Below are 19,883 nucleotides of genomic sequence, written 5' to 3'. Positions count from 1 at the left end.
CCTTCTTCTCTTCATTCATTTTCCAATCACCTCCTTCCTTTTTCTCTGTCCTTGTACTCCCCTACAATGCTAGATCAATCCTTTCCAGGATCAGTACCCTCTCCTTACTTCTTCAAGGGAGTCATTTGTTATGCTAATTGTGTCTTGGGTATTCAGAGCTTCTGGGCTAATTAATATCCACTTAACAGAGATTGCATTCCATGTGTATTCTTTTGTGATTGGGTTACCTCACTTAGGATGCTATTTTCCATTTCCAACCATTTGCCTAAAAATTTCATGAATTCGTTGATTTTAATTGCTGAGTACTCCATTGTGTATATCTACCACATTTTCTGTATCCATTCCTCCATTGAGGGACATCTGGGTTCTTTCCAGCTTCTAGCTATTTATAAATAAGGCTGCTATGAACATAGTGGAGCATGTGTCCTTATTGCATGCCAGGGAATCCTCTGGGTATATGCCCAGGAAAGGTATAGCAGGGTCCTCTGGAAGTGTCATGTCCAGTTTTCTGAGGAACCCCCAGACTGAGTTCCATAGTGGTTGTACCATCTTACAATCCCACCAGCAGTGGAGGAGTGTTGCTCTTTCTCCACATCCTCCCCAACACCTGCTGTCTCCTGAGTTTTTGACCTTAGCTATTCTGACTGGTGTGAGGTGAAATCTCAGGGTTGTTCTGATTTGCATTTCCCTAATGACTAATGATGTTGAGCACTTCTTTTTTTTTTTTTTTTTCTATTGTGATGCAACTTTTTTTTTAATTTTTTTTATTCGATATAATTTATTTACATTTCAAATGATTTCCCCTTTTCTAGCCCCCCCACTCCCCGAAAGTCCCGTAAGCCCCCTTCTCTTCCCCTGTCCTCCCACCCACCCCTTCCCACTTCCCAGTTCTGGTTTTGCTGAATACTGTTTCACTGAGTCTTTCCAGAACCAGGGGCCACTCCTCCTTTCTTCTTGTACCTCATTTGATGTGTGGATTATGTTTTGGGTATTCCAGTTTTCTAGGTTAATATCCACTTATTAGTGAGTGCATACCATGATTCACCTTTTGAGTCTGGGTTACCTCACTGAGTATGATATTCTCTAGCTCCATCCATTTGCCTAAGAATTTCATGAATTCGTTGTTTCTAATGGCTGAATAGTACTCCATTGTGTAGATATACCACATTTTTTGCATCCACTCTTCTGTTGAGGGATACCTGGGTTCTTTCCAACATCTGGCAATTATAAATAGGGCTGCTATGAACATAGTAGAACATGTATCCTTATTACATGGTGGGGAGTCTTCTGGGTATATGCCCAGGAGTGGTATAGCAGGATCTTCTGGAAGTGAGGTGCCCAGTTTTCGGAGGAACCGCCAGACTGATTTCCAGAGTGGTTGTACCAATTTGCAACCCCACCAGCAGTGGAGGAGTGTTCCTCTTTCTCCACACCCTCTCCAACACCTGCTGTCTCCTGAATTTTTAATCTTAGCCATTCTGACTGGTGTAAGATGAAATCTTAGGGTTGTTTTGATTTGCATTTCCCTAATGACTAATGAAGTTGAGCATTTTTTAAGATGCTTCTCCGCCATCCGAAGTTCTTCAGGTGAGAATTCTTTGTTTAACTCTGTACCCCATTTTTTAATAGGGTTGTTTGGTTTTCTGGAGTCTAACTTCTTGAGTTCTTTATATATATTGGATATTATCCCTCTATCTGATGTAGGATTGGTGAAGATCTTTTCCCAATTTGTTGGTTGCCGATCTGTCCTCTTGATGGTGTCCTTTGCCTTACAGAAACTCTGTAACCTTATGAGGTCCCATTTGTCAATTCTTGCTCTTAGAGCATACGCTATTGGTGTTCTGTTCAGAAACTTTCTCCCTGTGATGTTGAGCACTTCTTAAGGAGCTTCTCGGCCATTCGAATTTCTTCCAGTGAAAATTCTTTATTTAGATCTGTACCCCATTTTTAATAGGTTTATTTGGTTCCCTGGGGTCTAACTTGTTGAGGTCTTTGTATATATTGTATATTAGCCCTCTATTGGATGTAGGGTTAGTGAAGATCTTTTCCCATTTGTTGGTTGCCATTTTGTCCTTTTGATAGTGTCCTCTGTCTTACAGAAACTTTGTAATTTTATGAGGTCCCATTTGTCAATTCTTGATCTTAGAGCATAAGCTATTGGTGTTCTGTTCAGGAACTTTTCCCCTGTGCCCATGTCCTCAAGGGTTTTCAGCAGTTTCTTTTCTATCAGTTTCAGTGTGTCTGGTTTTACATGGAGGTCCTTGATCCACTTGGAGTTGAGCTTAGTACAAGGGGATAAGAATAGATCAATTCGCATTCTTCTGCATGCTGACCTCCAGTTGAACCAGCACCATTTTTGAAAAGGCTATCTTTTTTCCACTGGATGTTTTCTGCTCCTTTGTCGAAGATCAAGTGACCATAGGTGTGTGGATTAATTTTGGGGTCTTCAATTCTATTCCATTGGACGGCTTGCCTATCATGGTACCAATACCATGCAGTTTTTACCACTATTGCCTTATAGTATTGCTTGAGGTCTGTGATACTGATTCCCCCAGAAGTTCTTTTACTGTTGAGAATAGTTTTAGCTATCCTGTGTTTTTTGTTATTCCAGATGAATTTGAGAATTGCTGTGAAGAACTGAGTTGGGATTTTGATGGGGATTGCGTTGAATCTGTATATTGCTTTTGGCAAGATGGCCATTTAAACTATATTAATCCTGCCAATCCACGAGCATGGCAGATTTTTCAATTTTCGAGGTCTTCTTTGATTTCCTTCTTCAGAGACCTGAAGTTCTTGTTCTATAGATCTTTCACTTGCTTGGTTAGAGTCACACCAAGATACTTTATATTGTTTGTGGCTATTGTGGAGGGTGTCATTTCCCTAATTTCTTTCTCAGCCTCCTTATCCTTTGAGTATAGGAAGGCAACTGATTTGCTTGAGTTGATTTTATAACCAGCCACTTTGCTGAAGTTGTTTATCAGCTGTAGGAGTTCTCTAGTGGAGTTTTTTTGGGTAAGTATACTATTATATCATTTGCAAATAGTGATAATTTGACTTTTTCCTTTCCAATTTGTATCCCTTTGACCTCCTTATGTTGTCTAATTGCTCTAGCTAGAACTTCAAGTACTATATTGAAAAGATATGGAGAGAGAGGGCAGCCTGGTCTAGTCCCTGATTTTAGTGGGATTGCTTCAAATTTCTCTCCATTTAGTTTGATGTTGGCTACTGGTTTGCCGTATATTGCTTTAACTATGTTTAGGTATGGACCTTTAATTCCTGTTCTTTACAAGACTTTTAGCATGAAAGGATGCTGAATTTTGTCAAATGCTTTTTCAGCATCTAATGAAATGATCATGTGGGTTTTGCCTGAGTTTGTTTATGTAGTGGATTGCATTGATGGATTTCCTTACATTGAACCATCCCTGCATCCCTGGGATGAAGCCTACTTGATCATGGTGGATGATCGTGTTTGATGTGTTCTTGGATTCCGTTGGCAAGAATTTTATTTAGTATTTTTTGCATCGATATTCATAAGGGAAATTGGCCTGAGGTTCTCTTTCTTTGTTGGATTTTGTGTGGTTTTGGTATCAATGTAATTGTGGCTTTGTAGAACGAGTTGGGCAGTGTTCCTTCTGTTTCTATTTTGTGGAATAGTTTGAAGAGTATTGGTGTTAGGTCTTCTTTGAAGGTCTGATAGAATTCTGTACTGAAGCCATCTGGACCCATGCTTTTTTTGGTTGGGAAGCTTTCTATGACCCCTTTTATTTCTTTAGGGGTTATGGGACTGTTTAGATGATCTATTTGATCCTGATTTAATTTTGGTGTTTGATAGCTGTCTAGGAAACTGTCCATTTCCTCCAGATTCTTCAGTTGTGTTGAGTTTTTGTAGTAGGATCTGATGATTTTTTGAATTTCCTCAGTTTCTGTTGTTATATCTCCCTTTTCATTTCTAATTTTGTTAATCTGGATACTGTTTCTGTGCCCTTTGGTTAGTTTGGCTAAGGGTTTATCTATCTTGTTGATTTTCTCAAAGAACCAGCTCCTGGTTTTGTTGATTCTTTGTATGGTTCTCTTTGTTTCTACTTGATTGATTTCAGCCCTGAATTTGATGATTTCCTGCCTTCTACTCCTCCTGGGTGAATTAGCTTCTTTTTGTTCCAGGGCTTTCAGGTGTGTCGTTAAGCTGCTAGTGTATGCTCTCTCCATTTTCTTTTTGGAGGCACTCAGAGCTATGAGTTTTCCTCTTAGCACTGCTTTCATTGTGTCCCATAGATTTGGGTATGTTGTGTCTTCATTTTCATTAAATTCTAAAAAGTCTTTGATTTCTTTCTTTATTTCTTCATTGACCAAGGTATCATTGAGTATTGTTCAGTTTCCATGTGTATGTGGGATTTCTGTTGTTTTTGTTGCTATTGAAGACCATTTTTACTCCATAGTGATCTGATAGGAGGCATGGGATTATTTTGATCTTCTTATATTTGTTGAGGTTTGTCTGTGACCAATTATATGATCGATTTTGGAGAAGGTACCACAAGGTGCTGAGAAAAAGGTATATTCTTTTGCTTTAGGATGAAATGTTATATATATATATAATCTGTTTAATCTAATTGGTCCAAAGCTTCAACTACTTTAACTGGGTCCATGTTTAGTTTCTGTTTTCCTGATTGGTCATTGAGGAAAGTGCAGTGTTGAAGTCACCCACATTTACTGTGTTAGGTGCAATGTGTGCTCTGAGCTTTAGTAAAGTTTCTTTTATAAATGAGGGTACCCTTGCATTTGGAGCATAGATGTTCAGGATTGAGAGTTCTTCTTGGTGTATTTTTCCTTTGACCAGCAAGAAGTGTCCCCCAGTGTCTCTTTTGATGACTTTAGGTTGAAAGTCAATTTTATCTGAAATTAGAATGGCTACTCCGACTTGTTTCCTGAGACGATTTGCTTGTAAAATTGTCTTCAAGCATTTTACTCTAAGGTAGTATTTGTCTTTGACACTGAGGTGTGTTTCCTGTATGCAGCAAAATATAGAGTCCTGTTTACATATCCAGTCTATTAGTCTATGTCTTTTTATTGAGGAATTGAGTCCATTGATGCTAAGAGATATTAAGGAATAGTGATTATTACTTCCTGTCATTTTTTATGTTATTTTTTATAATTGATTGGTTATCTTCTTTTGGGTTTAATGAAAGGTTACTATCTTGATTTTTCCAGGGTGAAGTTTCCCTCCTTGTATTGGTGTTTTTCTCCGATTATCCTTTGTAGGGCTGGGTTTGTGGAAAGATGTTGGGTAAACTTGGTTTTGTCATGGAATATCTTGGTTTCTCCATCTATGGTGATTGAGAGTTTTTCTGGGTATAGTAGCCTGGGCTGGTATTTGTATTCTCTTAGAGTCTGCATGAGATCTTCCCAGGATCTTCTAGCTTTCATAATCCCTGTTGAGAAATCTGGTATGATTCTGATAGGTCTTCCTTTATATGTTACTTGGCATTTTTCTCTTACTGCCTTTAATATTCTTTGTTTAGTATATTTGGGGTTTTGATTATTATGTTCCAGGAGGATTTTCTGTTCTGGTCCAGTCTGAAGTTCTGTAGGCTTCTTGTATATTCATGGGCATCTCTCTCTTTAGGATAGGGAAGTTTTCTTCCATAATTTTATTGAAGATATTTGCTGGCCCTTTACGTTGTAAATCTTCACTCTCATCTATACCTATAATCCTTAGGGTTGACCTTCTCATTGTGTCCTGGATTTCCTGGATGTTTTGGGTTACAAGCTTTTTGCATTTTGCATTTTCTTTGACTGTTGAGTCCATGATTTCTATGGTATCTTCGGCATCTGAGATTCTTTCTTCTGTCTCTTGTATTCTGTTGTTGATATTTGTGTCTATGGTCCCTGATTTCTTCCCAAGGTTTTCTATCTCCAAAGTTGTCTCCCTTTGCGATTTCTTAGTTGTTTCTACTTCTGTTTTTAGCTCCCGGATTGTTTTGCTCAGCTCCTTCACTTGCGTGTTTGTGTTTTCCTGTAATTCTTTAAGAGATGTTTGTGTTTCCTCTTTCATGACCTCAACCTGTTGACCAAAGTTCTCCTGTATTTCTTTAAGTGATTTTTGTGTTTCCTCCTTATTAGCTTCTATCTTTTGACCCATATTCTCCTGAATTTCTTTCAATGATTTTGTGTTTCCCTTGTAAGGGCTTCTAACTTTTGATCCATTTTCTCCTGAATTTCTTTAAAAGATTTACTTATGTCCTTCATGTGTTCCTGTAACAGCATCATGACCAGTGACTTTTAAATCCAAACACTTGTTTTTCTGGTGTGTTGGGGTATCCAGGACATGTTGTTAATGGAGAATTGGGTTCAGATGCTGCCATATTGCCTTGATTTATGTTAGTAACGTTCCTATGTTTGCCTTTTGCCATCTAGTTCACCCTGGTGTTAGTTGGTCTTGTTGTCAATGCTGGACTCACCAGTGCAAGCTCCCTCTGCCTAGCTGGCCTCTGGGTGTATAGCTGGCTTCCTGCACTGCTTGGAGACGGGGTACTGTGGCCAAGGCTTTTCCCAGTCCAGAGATGGAGACCGGAAGGCTCTTGCCAGAGGCCTCTGGACTGGATCCTCCACTCTGCAGGGCCAGACTCACCAGCGCAAGCTGCCTCCTCCTAGCTGGCCTGTGGGTGTACAGCTGGCTTCCTGCTCTGCTTGGAGATGGGGCACGATAGCCCAGGCTGTTCCCGATCCAGAGGCGGAGACAGGAAGGCTCTGGCCAGAGGCCTCTGGAATGGATCCTTTGCTCTGCAGGGCTGGACTCACCAGTGCACGCTGCCTCCTTGCAGCTGGCCTTCCGGGTGCACAGCTGGCCTCCTGCACTGCCTGGAGATGGGGTGCCATGGCCAAGGGTGTTCCCGATCCAGAGGTGAAGACCAAAAGGCTCCCGCCAGAGGCCTCTGGACTGGATCCTCCACTCAGCAGGACCAGACCCACCAGTGCAAGCTGCCTCCTCCTAGCTGGCCCCTGGGTGTACAGCTGGCTTCCTGCACTGCTTGGTCTCCTGGATTTGAAGCCCCTCTGTCAGCATCATGAGATACGATTTTAAAACCAACTCTTGCTTTTCCTGTGTGTTGGGATATCCGGGACTTGCTGTGGTGGGAGAACTGGGTTCTGATGTTGCCATATGGCCTTGGTTTCTGTTGGTAGGGTTTTTGTGCTTGCCTTTTGCCATCTGGTGTTAGTTGGTATTGTTGTCTCTGGCTGGAGTTTGTTCCTCCTGTGGGCCTATAAACCTGTGTCCTTACTCCTTCCTCTGAGCTCAAAAGTGAAAGCACTGCTGGGAGATCTCTCTCCTGGCAGGCTATGCACAGAAGACTGTGGAGTTTCCCAGGCTCCCCTGTGCAAATGGTGGCAGGCGGGAAGACTTCCGTCCAGGCTGCTCCACTGATCTTAGGCCCTGTGTGCTCCTAACTGGTCTCTAGGGAACATTGTATACATTATACCAAGTCATAAGGATGCAAAATGTCTATGAAAAAAAAATCCTTGTACTTAGGATTTAATTAATTAATTAAGTTCAGAATCTGAACATACATTTAAGAAGGAAAATACCAAAATCGGTTTGTGTGTGTGAACAATGGCTTAGTCAGGTCTCTGTTTCTGAGAAATAATCAAATTACCGAGAGAAAAGACTCGTTCTGGCTCTGAGTATTGAAGATTCTAGTATATGATCAGTTAGCTTTGCTGCCTTTAGGCCAAGCTGTACATTATGGTAAAAATCCCATAGTAGAGCATATCCCTATGAGAGATACAAGAAAGAACTAGGGTCTAAGGTTTAGTTAGGCATATTCCCAATGACCAGACCTCTCACAAGGTTCTAAGTATTCTTTCTTCTTTTCTCTTCCTCCTTCTCCGCACCTCCTCTTCTCTTTCTTCTTCCTTCTCTTCCCTCTCTTCTTCCCTCTCTTCCTCTCCCTCCTTTTCCTCCCTTTCAGAAATCCTACAGACCAAATTCAGGGGCTTAACCATGACCACACTTTATACCACTGGGTGATATATACTCCCAATACCATAGAAGCTCTGCCATCCTACAGACTGGGGCCAAACCTTTAACATATGGGTCTTAGGAGCCCATTCATTTCAAACCATAACAAATGCAAATTAACAAGTTGGACCATAACCAGAAAGTTAGAGAAGATGAAATTTCATTAAATATGGGTAGGTTCTATATTCTTCTATAGCCTCTCATGGGGGTCCTAATTCTAACAAGTCAGACACAGGTGCTTTCGAAGATGTTTTTGTCTTGTGACTCTAAACACACTTGTACTGCTTAGAAACCTTTCTACCTCACTCTTGAGTTGTCAAAATAGTTTAGCTAGGGTTCTAAAGTCCAGTGGGTACAGAGATGTCCAACTGCTGTGGGTTTTTGTTGTTGTTGTTGTTGTTATTGTGGGTTTTTTTCTGGATTGAGGGCCTCTCTTTTCTGGGCTAGGTAGTATTCAGTCTCCCAACCACTTTCCATGCTCTATTCTTCTCAGACAGCAGCAGCACTCAAATTTAGTGATTCTCCAGTCGAAAATCTGGTTGTTTCACAATAGTACACAACTATATGGCTTTTAAAAAACTATGCAACATTCATGCTTTTTTGGGTGTATGTGTGCATGTATGAGTTCTAGGGAACTCACATACTTTTTAGTTTTCTTTAAATACTTTTTTAACCCTACTTGTTTTGCATGTTTATCTAGATACCATGTGTATGCTTAGTACCTGATGAAACCAGAACCCTGCATGTGATACAGAATGGGAGTAACTGAAAATTGTGATCTGTTATCTAGGTGCTGAGAATTAAACCTGGATCCTCTAGAAGAGAAGCCAGTACTCTTAACCACTAAGCCATCTCCCTAGTCCCAGGTCATACTAGTTTAAGGTCAGCTTGGGCTATCTAGCAAGTACCAAGTGAACAAAATGTTGACTAGCAAGACACTGTATTTTAAAGAAGCCAAGTAGGTTAGGGAGGGGGAGAAAGGTTACTATGCCAGGGCCAGGCATGGCAGTACTTGTCTGAAATACCAGCATCTAAGTAGAGGGAGGATCAGGAAGTCAAGGTCACTCTTGGCTACATAGATTGAAGGCCAGTTTGGGCTATAGGACAGGCGTTCTCAAAAAAAAAAAAAAAAAACATTATATCACACCCTGCTTCATCCAGTTTGTGATACAACAGTTCATGACAAAACATATCTATGAGGACCTTTCAGCTAGAACCTGATTTCTGAGGAAGTGAACTAATACTACTTTGGATAAAGTTCATGTTGGTTAATCTAAGCATGTTTTTCAATAGACTTGGCTTGTTATAGCTTATCTCCTCTCATTCATAAGTGTATGTACAAGTATGAATTTAGTCTGTTATCACTGAAAAGAGGAGAAGGAGTTCATCCTGGCATCAGGAGCCACTTGAGCCAGGCAGAAGAAGCACATCAAACTAGGGTCTATGTCTGCATCACAGAACGTCCTGGGAGAGTGGGGAGACAAGGGGTTAAACTTGCTGGAAACTTGTAGACCTGTTTGGAGAGTATAGCTTTTAATCTTAGAACAAAGAGAGCTCACTGGGAAGGTTTAAGTCAGAAGGAACACGATCCATATCCCTTTGCTGAGGTCACTCTTAAAAAGTTGGAATGCTGTGTGAAGAATGGATGTAGGTGACAGGAACAGTTGTGACCTGTTTGGCTAAGAGACATCTTATTTGTACAGACCTACCTTGGATCTTCAGACGAGTCAAAATAAATAAAGCCTGGTATATACACTTCTTGCTCTCTAGTTTCTCTTGCCAGTCAGATGTAAGCATTCTGGGTGTGGATGGAGAGTGAGCACAGTCACGCAGAGTGAGGTTAGCTCTTTATTTTTTTCTTCTAAATTGAAGAGCTTCTAAATCTAGAGAGCTCAGACTCAGTTGAGCTTTTAGAGAAAATAGACCATACAGACTAATGAAGAGGGGGAAAATATCTCCAAAATGACAGCTAAGTGCATACATGCCGTAATTTCCTAGAGCAATGGTAATGTTACCAGAGGTTGCTGGTGAAAAAATGGAAACATCAAGATAATCTTTCAGTCTAAGTCAACTGTTTGCATTGATCTAGGCTGGGATCTGGGCTTGGGTGTTTTAAATAGATCTCCCTCCCTGCCTGTGATAAGCAGCTAGAGCTAAGAGCCACAGACTAGATGGGGAGGGAAGGGATGGATCCTTGTGAGAAAGGCTTCTCACACAAGGGGCCAGATTCCATGAAAGACAGAAAGCAGGCAAGGGAGCCTTCCATTGGGTTCCTTGAGATGACAGGATGACAGCCGGGAGTGAAGAATCTAAGAGGATTCTTCAGCCTTCAACAGCAGTGAGCAGAAAGCAAGGAAAACAACAGCAGACGAACATCTGGAGTTATCGGTGGGCTTGGAAAAAGTAGCGTGGTAGCAGGATGATCGAAAGGGTGTTCCCAGCACTGAAGGATGTTTTCCCATTGACACAATGGAGGCAAGAGTCCACTGTTTCTGAGATGAGATACTCAACAGAGAACATTGCAGGATTCCATCTATCTGTAGGCATACTTTTAAGATGCTAGCTTACTTGAAGTCAGACTCTCGTATAAATAGTGTAGCATCCACACATGCTGTCTCTTCTTCTTGAGAATGGAAAGCCATTAAATCAATGATGTGTCATGTTGTACAATTATTGACTATTACAGAACAGCAAAGATGTGTTTCAGCAGATATGAGATGGTAGCCCGATGTGTGCCAGGTGCTTGGAATCTAAGCATTGTCACCAGGCTTTTTACTCTCTAGTTTCTCTTGATAGTTAGATGTAGCATTCTGGGCATGGATGGACAGTGACCCCAGTCATGCCGTGTGAAGTTAGCTCATTACTTTTTCATCTAAATTAAAGTAAGCATACCCCTGCTTTAAATAGCCCAGATTTCCCCAGCTAGGCCACTGCATGGTCCACTCATCTTCGTACAGTCTCCTCTGCTAACAGCTAGGTATTTCCAGCATAAACTCACAGCACTTCTAATGTCAACATAAACGGCACAAGACATGAAACACGGGAACAGTTTATGTTCCAATTAGAGAAGTCATCAGAGACTAGACTGGTAAACGATGAATTGCCAGGGTTCTGTGTTGTAAGAGGCAAGCGAAGCCTGTAGCTGTACAGATCCCTCCCTATCGGCTTTTAACCAATAAGGGAAGGCTAGCTAGGAGTTCCTTTTTTCTCTTGTTTTCCTATGAGAATAGGAATAACAATAATCTTTGAAATGAGAGGCTTACATTACTCAGCTTCCTATTAGTGTGACAAAATGCTCAAGAAAATCAACTTACAAGGAGGAGCTCTGCTTTGGCTTAAAGTTTCAAAGGTTTCAGTCCATGTCTGCTTGAGCCTGTTGCTTTGGATGATAACCCAGTACACTGTGGTGAGTAGGTGAGAGAAGAGGGGAGAGGGCGTGTGAGGAGAAGAGGTGAGGACAGACGAGCACTGCTCCTGTATGACACCCGGACAGCAGAGGGACATAGGAGGGGCCGTGGGCCTAAAGATTCTATCAAGCCTTCAAAACGTGGACCCTTGAGAGACAGTCAAGGATATAAAATTCTTTCTTCACAAGCATGAAAAATCTGATCCCTAGAACCCACATTTAAAAAAGAAGAGAGAGAGAGAGAGAGAGAGAGAGAGAGAGAGAGATGCCAGGCATATACTTGTAATCCCAGTAGCACTAAAGGAAAGACAGGCAGATCACTGAGGCTCCCTGGCCAGTTAGCTAGTTTAACCTAATGGGCAAAGTAGGCCAGTGACAGACTCTCTCTCTCTCTCTCTCTCTCTCTCTCTCTCTCACACACACACACACACACACACACACACACACACACACACAGGACAGGGAGAGGGAGAGAGATTCAGATTATAGTAAGGTTCTTAAGTGATTAAATTGTAGAACATTCATCATTTCTTGGGGAAAAATTCTTGTAGCTCTCTGGAATGAGCTCACTTATTTTGGTAGCTGGCATTACTGTGTTGTTAGCGGGGCATGAGTCATCTGAAAAGCAGTGGGTTCTCTAAAGCTCCGTGAGTTCAGAAGCCAAGCTTGGGAAAGAACAGTGTTCCTGTAGTTCTTTCTGTTCTGAATCCAAAACAATCCCTTCAGGATGTGTCCTTTTCCACATCCAAAGCATTGAGTACTCATTGATCGCAGCATTTGCTTTCTCCACTATATGTTCTCCATTACCTGAGCAATCAGCAGCAAACCCGAGATGCTTATATACAAGTCCAATCTTCAGAGTCCAAAGCAGCCAGCTTCTCATCTCAAATAACCCCACTGAGTCAATGATTCCAACTCCTCTTCCACTTCATTGTCCCCATACCCGTAGTGAGAATCAATTGATTAACTCACTGACCAATCAAACTTTTACCCATTCCTGTCACCCAGTCAGAGAGCTGTTCCACACAGAACACTGGGCCCCAAACATCACGTCTCACATGGTCTCTGTGGGTCTTCCTCATCAACCCTGCTGTCGTTGTCATTTTTTATTTGTAGTTCTTTGTAAAGGCTCTCTGACCTGCTTACAGTCTCTTTCAAACTATCTCTGAAAATACCTCCCACATGTCCTCAATTTAATCCTGTGATGAAGAATTCACCCACACTTTCACTAGTGAGCATATTCTATGCAACAGGTATTAAGACACCAAAGTGGAGTCCAAGCATGGCCCTGGCATCATAGTAACAGGAAATGAAAACGGAACACAATCATGGTGGCTTAATCCAGTAGGAGGCGGCCACATGGGAAACAGCATATGAACACAGTGGGAAGTGCCTCCAGGTCTCTGGAAGCCCCCGAGTCATGCTTCAAAAGGCAAAATCAACATCATCTGTCCTTTGTAAATCCTGTAGCAATCCCTGTGGCCCTCTCTCTTTAACTCCACTTTGCTGCATGTTCACCCTCCCTGTGAGACTAAGACATAGAGGTATTTTGATTTTCCACTAGTTCCCTTACATTTAACTCAGTGGTATACACTGCCTAGTGGCTATGACACTTGAGATGGATTATTTAAGTAAGGCCTCACTTTCCCAGTCTTTAAAGTGATGGTGACAGGCTCTCCTATTCAGGGTTATGGTATAGACAGCATTGTTACACCTACAACACTTAAGACAATGGTATACATCAAGGACTCAGTGGGTGATGTAACCATAAAATTGTCATCCAAAACACTCTTGAGGGCATAAGAGGAAACCAAAGAACAGGTCTCCAGGACAATGGATAAACTGAAACTACAATTAGCACATCAAGCACTCGATTTATAAGTACTTCTCAGTTAATGAAATGCTTTGAAATAAGAAATCAAATGCATCTATTAAAGTCCTCATTGTGGTGTGTTGGCCCCCAAAGCTCCGCAAACAATACAGGCTATTGCTGTTCCTCTTCTTTGTTTGCCATTATCAAATAGACTGCTAAAGACACAGTACATTTTCATTGCAAGACATAGGGAAATCAAGCTGAAACTGACCTCAAAGCTTCCTGCCCGCTTTTGTAATGTTAGAAAGTATCATACAGGCCATAAGAGAGAAAAGTCATTAGTGCACACAGAGGTGACCTCGGTATTCTCTCACACTGACCTGTCACACTGAAGGTGTGTGTGTCACAGTGAAGTTTATAGGGGCAACCACCTACTTTCTCATTGGATCTGAGGCCTATTCCATAGGAAGGAATTCATACTTGGTAAACCTGCCTAAAAGACCAAAGCACAGGAGAAGACAGGTGTTAGGGGTGGGTAAACTACTTTGTTGCTAAATAGACGTGTTTTTCAACTGCCTTCTAAATATTATTACCCCCAGATTAATGCTGCTGTCAACCTTGTCCAGATAGCTCCTTTCTATAGTGGGCAGCGGTTAACGCAGCAACCCACAGCTGGTCAAATGGCTGGGAATAAGTGACTGCTGAATGTTCTCAGCCCTGCAGAGAACACCTGGTTCAACTCTTCCCCCAAGGTTCAAGGAATTTCAATAAAGAGGAAGTAGAAAGAATTTAAGAGTGGGAAGATGGGGAGAGGTTCTGTGAAATGCTATCTTCTGGACATGATATAGCTGTTGAACTCATGAACTTGCTACAATTATGGTCACCAACACAAGAGCCAGCCAACAATATGTCAACATTTTGGCAGGAGGACATAAGAATGGATTGGTGGATGGTAGAAGGAGATCCATTGAGGTCTTGAGGAAGTCAGAAGGGAAAAAATGAGGATACTGGAATGAAAATACATTGTGTGCATGTATGAAATTGTTTAAAGAATATATGAAAAATATTTTAAAAGCCTTATTGATGAAAACAATCAGTACAAAGAGTAGCTATAGCATAAAAATCCACACTATGTAGCTGAGTTGATTCCCCCCCAAAAGTACACAAAAACCTCTAACAGATTAAAAAAAAAAAACAAATAAGGAAAACATATAAAAATTAAATTTTCTAATACCCGATGAATAAAAAGTCCAGAAAGAGACCAGGAGAAGTAGAAAAGAGAAAAACAGTAATTCAAGAAAATGTCCTTTAAGGGAATGGATGATTTCCAGATTGAAACCATTCATTAAATGTGACTGACTTGAGCCGTGCTGTGGGGTCACTGAGAACCGTCCTGAGCATGAGGAGAGGGCAGGAGCCATCCGGAAGACAGCAGGCGCCTCCAGGAGTCAGGACTGGGAGCTGTCAGCGCAGCGTGCCCCCACCCCATCCGCAGTATGGCCCTACAAGGAGAGAATGGCATGCAGGGTAGAACGCCATGTTCAGCCAGTGATCACGAGAGGAGAGAGCATGTGGGCATTTCCAAACCTGTCAAACTAAGAGTTATGATCAACCATTACCCCTCAGGAAGTGAAGGGGAGAGTGCTACCTGCCCTAGGCAGCCCAGGGCCCAGAGAAGCATCAGTGTAGACTGGGCAGGCAGAGTGGGATGCCCAAGACAAGAGGCTTAACATAGCTTTGGAGGAAGAATGCTGGGAAGGTAGCAGAGGGGGGTGTGTTTTAGTGCACTTAGATGCACGCTGTATTTAAATTCCTTTGTAAAAGAAATGGGGGAAAAGCACCATTTTAAGAACATGTACAAATATTTTGCTTGGCAAAAATAATTATAGTATGGGAAAACAGCAATAGTCAGAGCTGTAATCACTGGGACTCCTAAATTGAAGAAAATTTCCAGCTAGAACCAGGATCTTCAGTGCCAAGGAAACGTTCTCAGGCCTGAATAAGGAGGGCTTTCTGTTTCTTCAGACAGGTGTATGGTGTTCCTTTATTTAGCATTAGCTGGATGCCGGGTTGAAAAGTGACTGTTATTCTTAAATCCTGCCAAAGCCAGTTGTTAACTAGCACACTTAATGGCAGCCACTATTTAAAACCGTGTTGGTAGATAACTGTGTGCTTGTTTTGTGGAGTTATTTTTCTCAAAGCATCCATAAATTTTGACAGCTTTCTATTTTTAAAGTTGTCAGTGTCTGGGGCATTGAAGAGAATTCCAGAAACAGAAAGTGGCAAAATTCTGCCATTTTTTTCCTTTTTCTTTCTTTTTTTTTTTTTTTTAATATTATTTGTATTGATTCTTTGGGAATTTTACATCACACACCCGGATCATACTCACTTCCCACTCCTTCCATGTCTGCTACCTGCCCCTGATGACCTCCCCCCAACAACAACAACAAAAACAAGTCCAATTTGTGTTTTCCATATACTTTCTGGAGCACGGTCAAACTACCAGTGCCCCGCCCCCTAAAGAAAATCTAGTCCTTCACCAGCACACTGCCCCTTTAGCATCCTTATCTGCAATGTTTAGGAGTCCTCTGTGATGGCTTCCGATTTAGGCTGTTACCTTTCGAGGGATGGGCGTGGGAAGGGTAGAGGTTGTCACGGAAGCCCTTCCACGCACCTCTCTTCGAGTTGTGAGTCTGCAGTCATCAATATCACTGCCAAAGCAGCTTCCTTGCTCTTTACAGTCAGATGGAACACGGACCATGGGCTCCCTCATGGTTTCTGGTGGCGAACACAGCCGGCAGGAAGATCTCCGACCCAGACAAGGACCTCGGAGGCAGCCCAGACCTCGGACATCAGCAAGACCTCAGGGGACAGATCAGGCCACTCACAATATTGCCCCAAACTGCAGCACAACCCGAGGACACCAACGTGGCTTCAGGTGGCAGCGCAGACCACGGCCTTCAGTTATCCCCCCCAGATGTTAACGCAGACTCTGGGGGGAGTAGGACCACAGACCCAGACAGGGCCCCCAGTAGCAGCACAGGCCACGATTACATGTCTTCAGGTGACAGCACAGACTACTCAGATTGGTATAGCCCCCGCAGGCAGTGCAGGCCACTCACAGCAATATGGCCTCCAACTGCACCACGACCCAGGGGCATCAGCATGATTTCAGGATATCCACATGCTTTTCAGTTATTACCATGCTCCACAGACATCACAGACTCTGACTACAGTCGGACCACAGACCCAGACGTGACCCTCAGTAGCATCATAGTCCCAGATATAAACATGGTTTCACGTGGCCACAGAGGGTACTCAGATTGGTATGGTCCACATAGGCTGCGCAGGCCACTCACATCAATATGGCCCCCAGCTGTAGCACGACCCAGGGACAGCAACTTGGCTTCAAGCTCCAGCATAGACCACAGGCATCCACATGGCCTTCAGTTGTTGCCATGCTCCACAGATATCAACACAGACTCTGGCTATAGTAGAACCACAGACCCAGACATAGCCCTCAGTAGCAGCCTGAGCCCAGATATCAACGTGGGTTCAGGTGGTGGCAGAGGATACTCAGATTGGTATGGTCCCCAGAAGCAGCGCAGCCCACAGACAAGGCTTCCGGTGGCACCACAGGCTACAGATATCTGCATGACAGCAGGCAGTAAAACACACCTAAACACAGACAACAAGGATCCCAGATGCAGTACCATGAAGTACAATGCAGATGGGGCCATGGACAGCACCGTGGCCTCAGATGGCAGCCCAGCCCAGGGATATCAACCCGGCTTCAGGCTGAAGCATAGATTGAGGAGATCTGCATGGAGTTAAGTAGTATAAAGTTCACAGACATAAACCCATGGCCCCTGGCCACAGACATTAACCCGGCCCCTGACCATAGACATCAACCCCGGCCACAGACATCAACCCGGCCCCTGGCCACATTAGGACCAATGACCCACACATGGCCCTCAGTGACATCAAGGACCAGTTCGGCCTCTTCCCACAGCATATGCCCTGCCGCACTTTTCTGCCCTTCCCCTGTCTGCAGGGCTCGTTTATTCGTCTACCATCCTGGTGCCCACCAGCCTGTCCAGCTTTCTCACCAGCTTCTGCCCCATTTTTTTCTAATACAATGATTATTTCTTTTTAACATTTTGTTCTTTATTTTTGAGAATTCCATACATGTACACAATAAAAGATGATCATATCGACTGAATTTTCACCCTCCACCTTGTTGTGATCATAAAAAAAGAAAGGGCTATTAAGATATGTTCTGTGGGGTGTGTTGAGGTGTGGGGGAAGAGGGCGCCTCAGCGGGCCCACACTGAGACATCCCTTCCCCCTGAGGGATCACACACACCATGTTATGGCACAGAACAGTTTGTTCAGGGCTTGGGGAGCGGAGTTAAGAGGGTAGTAGAGGCAGAGAAAGGCAGAGAGAAGAAGAGAATAGAGAAGCAGAGGTTGGTCATGACCACATGGAGAGAGGGGGAGGGGAAGGGGGAAGGGAAGAGCCCAAGAGGGCAAGAGAGAACAAGAGAACAAGAGGATGAGAGAGAGAGGAGAGGCAAGCAGCCCCTTTTATAGTGGGCCAGACCTACCTGGCTGTTGCCAGGTAACTGTGGGGAGGGGCATGCCTGGCTGTTGCCAGGTAACGGGGATGGAGCTTAGAATCCTAACACACCTCCTATATCCTCTTCAATTCCCTCCCCCCAACTTACATCTTTTATTTTCCCTAATAATTCACTAAGTCCAGTGTTGCTCATATGTGCATGGGAATCCTACCATTGAGAACACCCTCATAAAAGAATGATTCTCCCTTCCCTAGCAACTGTCAACTGCTAGCAGCTCCTCAGTGAGTGATGGGGCCTGGAGATCATCTACTCCATGTACGCTGGGATTTGGGGGGGCCAGGGTGGGGGGAGGATGGAGCTTGGTCTTGTGTGAGTCCTGTGTAGGTAACCACAGCTGCTGTGAGGTCAGGGATGCAATAGCCACAGCATGTCCAGAAGATGGCTCCCGGCATTCGTCTCCACCTCCGGCTCTTACATTTTTTTCTACCTCCTCTTCTATGATATTCCCTGAGCCTTGATAGTGATGGAGAGTTACCATGGAGTAGAGATGTCCCTTTCAGGGCCGAGCTCCGGGTCTCTTACTCTCAGCGCTCTCCACTGACCACTGTCCACTGCTAAAGGACGCTTCTCTGGCCTACGCTGAGAGCAGTGCAGGTCTATGGGCATAAATGTAAATATCTAGGAAGCCCTTTATCCAGAACTAAGTCCAGTCTTGCTCATTTGTATGTGAGATACACACACACACACACACACACACACACACACACACACACACACTCCATGTCATTTTACTAAAAGTTCTCCAAGTTTTTGAGGGCGACATCATCTATTCTTACTTTGACCCTTTGGGTCTCTAACCTAAAAGCCTCCTCCTCTGTTCTTCGTGCCTCCTGCTCCCATCCTTACCTCTCTCCAGGTAAGTGTCCAAGAAAGTTTTCTCTGGAAGCTCATCTGGTATGAGGCCCATCTCAATCTCCTGAGGAAGGACGGCCTTGTTGCAAAGCCACACAGATTGTTGGTGTTGGTTTACACTTTCAAAAATTGGCCAAGGGGCCATGTAGATGGCTCAGTGAGAGAAGGTGCTCGCAACCAACCTTCAGGAATTGACTTTAATTCCTAGGACCCACAGAGTGGAAGGAGAAAACTACCTTCCTGCATTGATCTCCATACATGAGCCATGTCATGTATTCTCACACACATTTTACACACGTACACACACTTAAATGCAAAAACAATTTTAAAAAGAAACATCAGAATGAAAAAGAAGTGGCCGAGTGCTGAGTGTGCACCAGGTGCCTGCTAGGCCTGAGAACTCAGGAGACAGCCACAGCTTCCATCTTCCCAGGTCAGAAGAGACAGGACAGGAGACATATGACTGATAACTGGGGTTCCGGGGCATGCTGTGAGGAACAAATGCAGTTGGATGTGTATGTCTGTTGAACAAATGAATGTCCTCACCATAAAGAACTTTTAGGCTACATGCAACTGATGTTAAAGAGCTACTCATTAGACATAAAGGCGGCTGAGGATGAAAACAATGGAAAATTCACTAGTCTGTTAGTGATTGTCTAAATGAGGAAGAAATCCAGTTCATTTCAGAACATGAGTTTTTTCCTTGCCAATTCCTGGTAACACAGACAGTGGGAGTTAAACCTGTCTATCTGTTCTAGGCCTGAGAGAGAGAGACAGACAGAGAGGGGGGGGGGAGAGGGAGAGAGAGAGAGGGAGGGAGGGAGAGAGAGAGAGAGAGAGAAAGAGAGAGAGAGAGAGAGAGAGCTGTCTATTCCCCGGTCTATCTTCTGCATTCCTCAGCATCCCAGACATCAGGCTTGCTGCACTTAGAACATTTGCAGGACTGCCCAGGGAGCGGCTCTGCCGGACTTTACAAGATGGTTCATGGCAATCAAAGTATGGACTGCAATCTACAAATAAATAGCTGGCCTAAAATAGTCTTGGTCAAATAAGTTCTGATCAGAAAGAGCTCAGAGAAAGAAAAATTAAAAAGAGAAGGTATGGTATGGGTGCATTCTAATTTGTGGTGCTGTTACAAGCTTGACCAGAAGCAGCTTA

General features: G+C 43.3%; 1 protein-coding gene across 1 annotated transcript in view; it reads left to right on the top strand.

Annotated features, from left to right (window-relative positions):
• C4H4orf45 (chromosome 4 C4orf45 homolog) overlaps window positions 1-17,067 on the top strand; it is a 91,797-nt gene extending 74,730 nt beyond the window's left edge. The window contains exon 4 of the mRNA XM_052178687.1: window positions 15,975-17,067. Within this exon, the coding sequence (XP_052034647.1) occupies window positions 15,975-17,067 (1,093 nt within the window). The remainder of the gene's footprint in view (window positions 1-15,974) is intronic.
• Window positions 17,068-19,883: the final 2,816 nt, after the last annotated feature.

The sequence above is a fragment of the Apodemus sylvaticus genome, chromosome 4, assembly GCF_947179515.1.
Source record: "Apodemus sylvaticus chromosome 4, mApoSyl1.1, whole genome shotgun sequence".
NCBI lineage: Eukaryota > Metazoa > Chordata > Mammalia > Rodentia > Muridae > Apodemus > Apodemus sylvaticus.
Note: the sequence above shows the minus strand (reverse complement) of the source record. Positions and strands in the feature narration are given on the sequence as shown.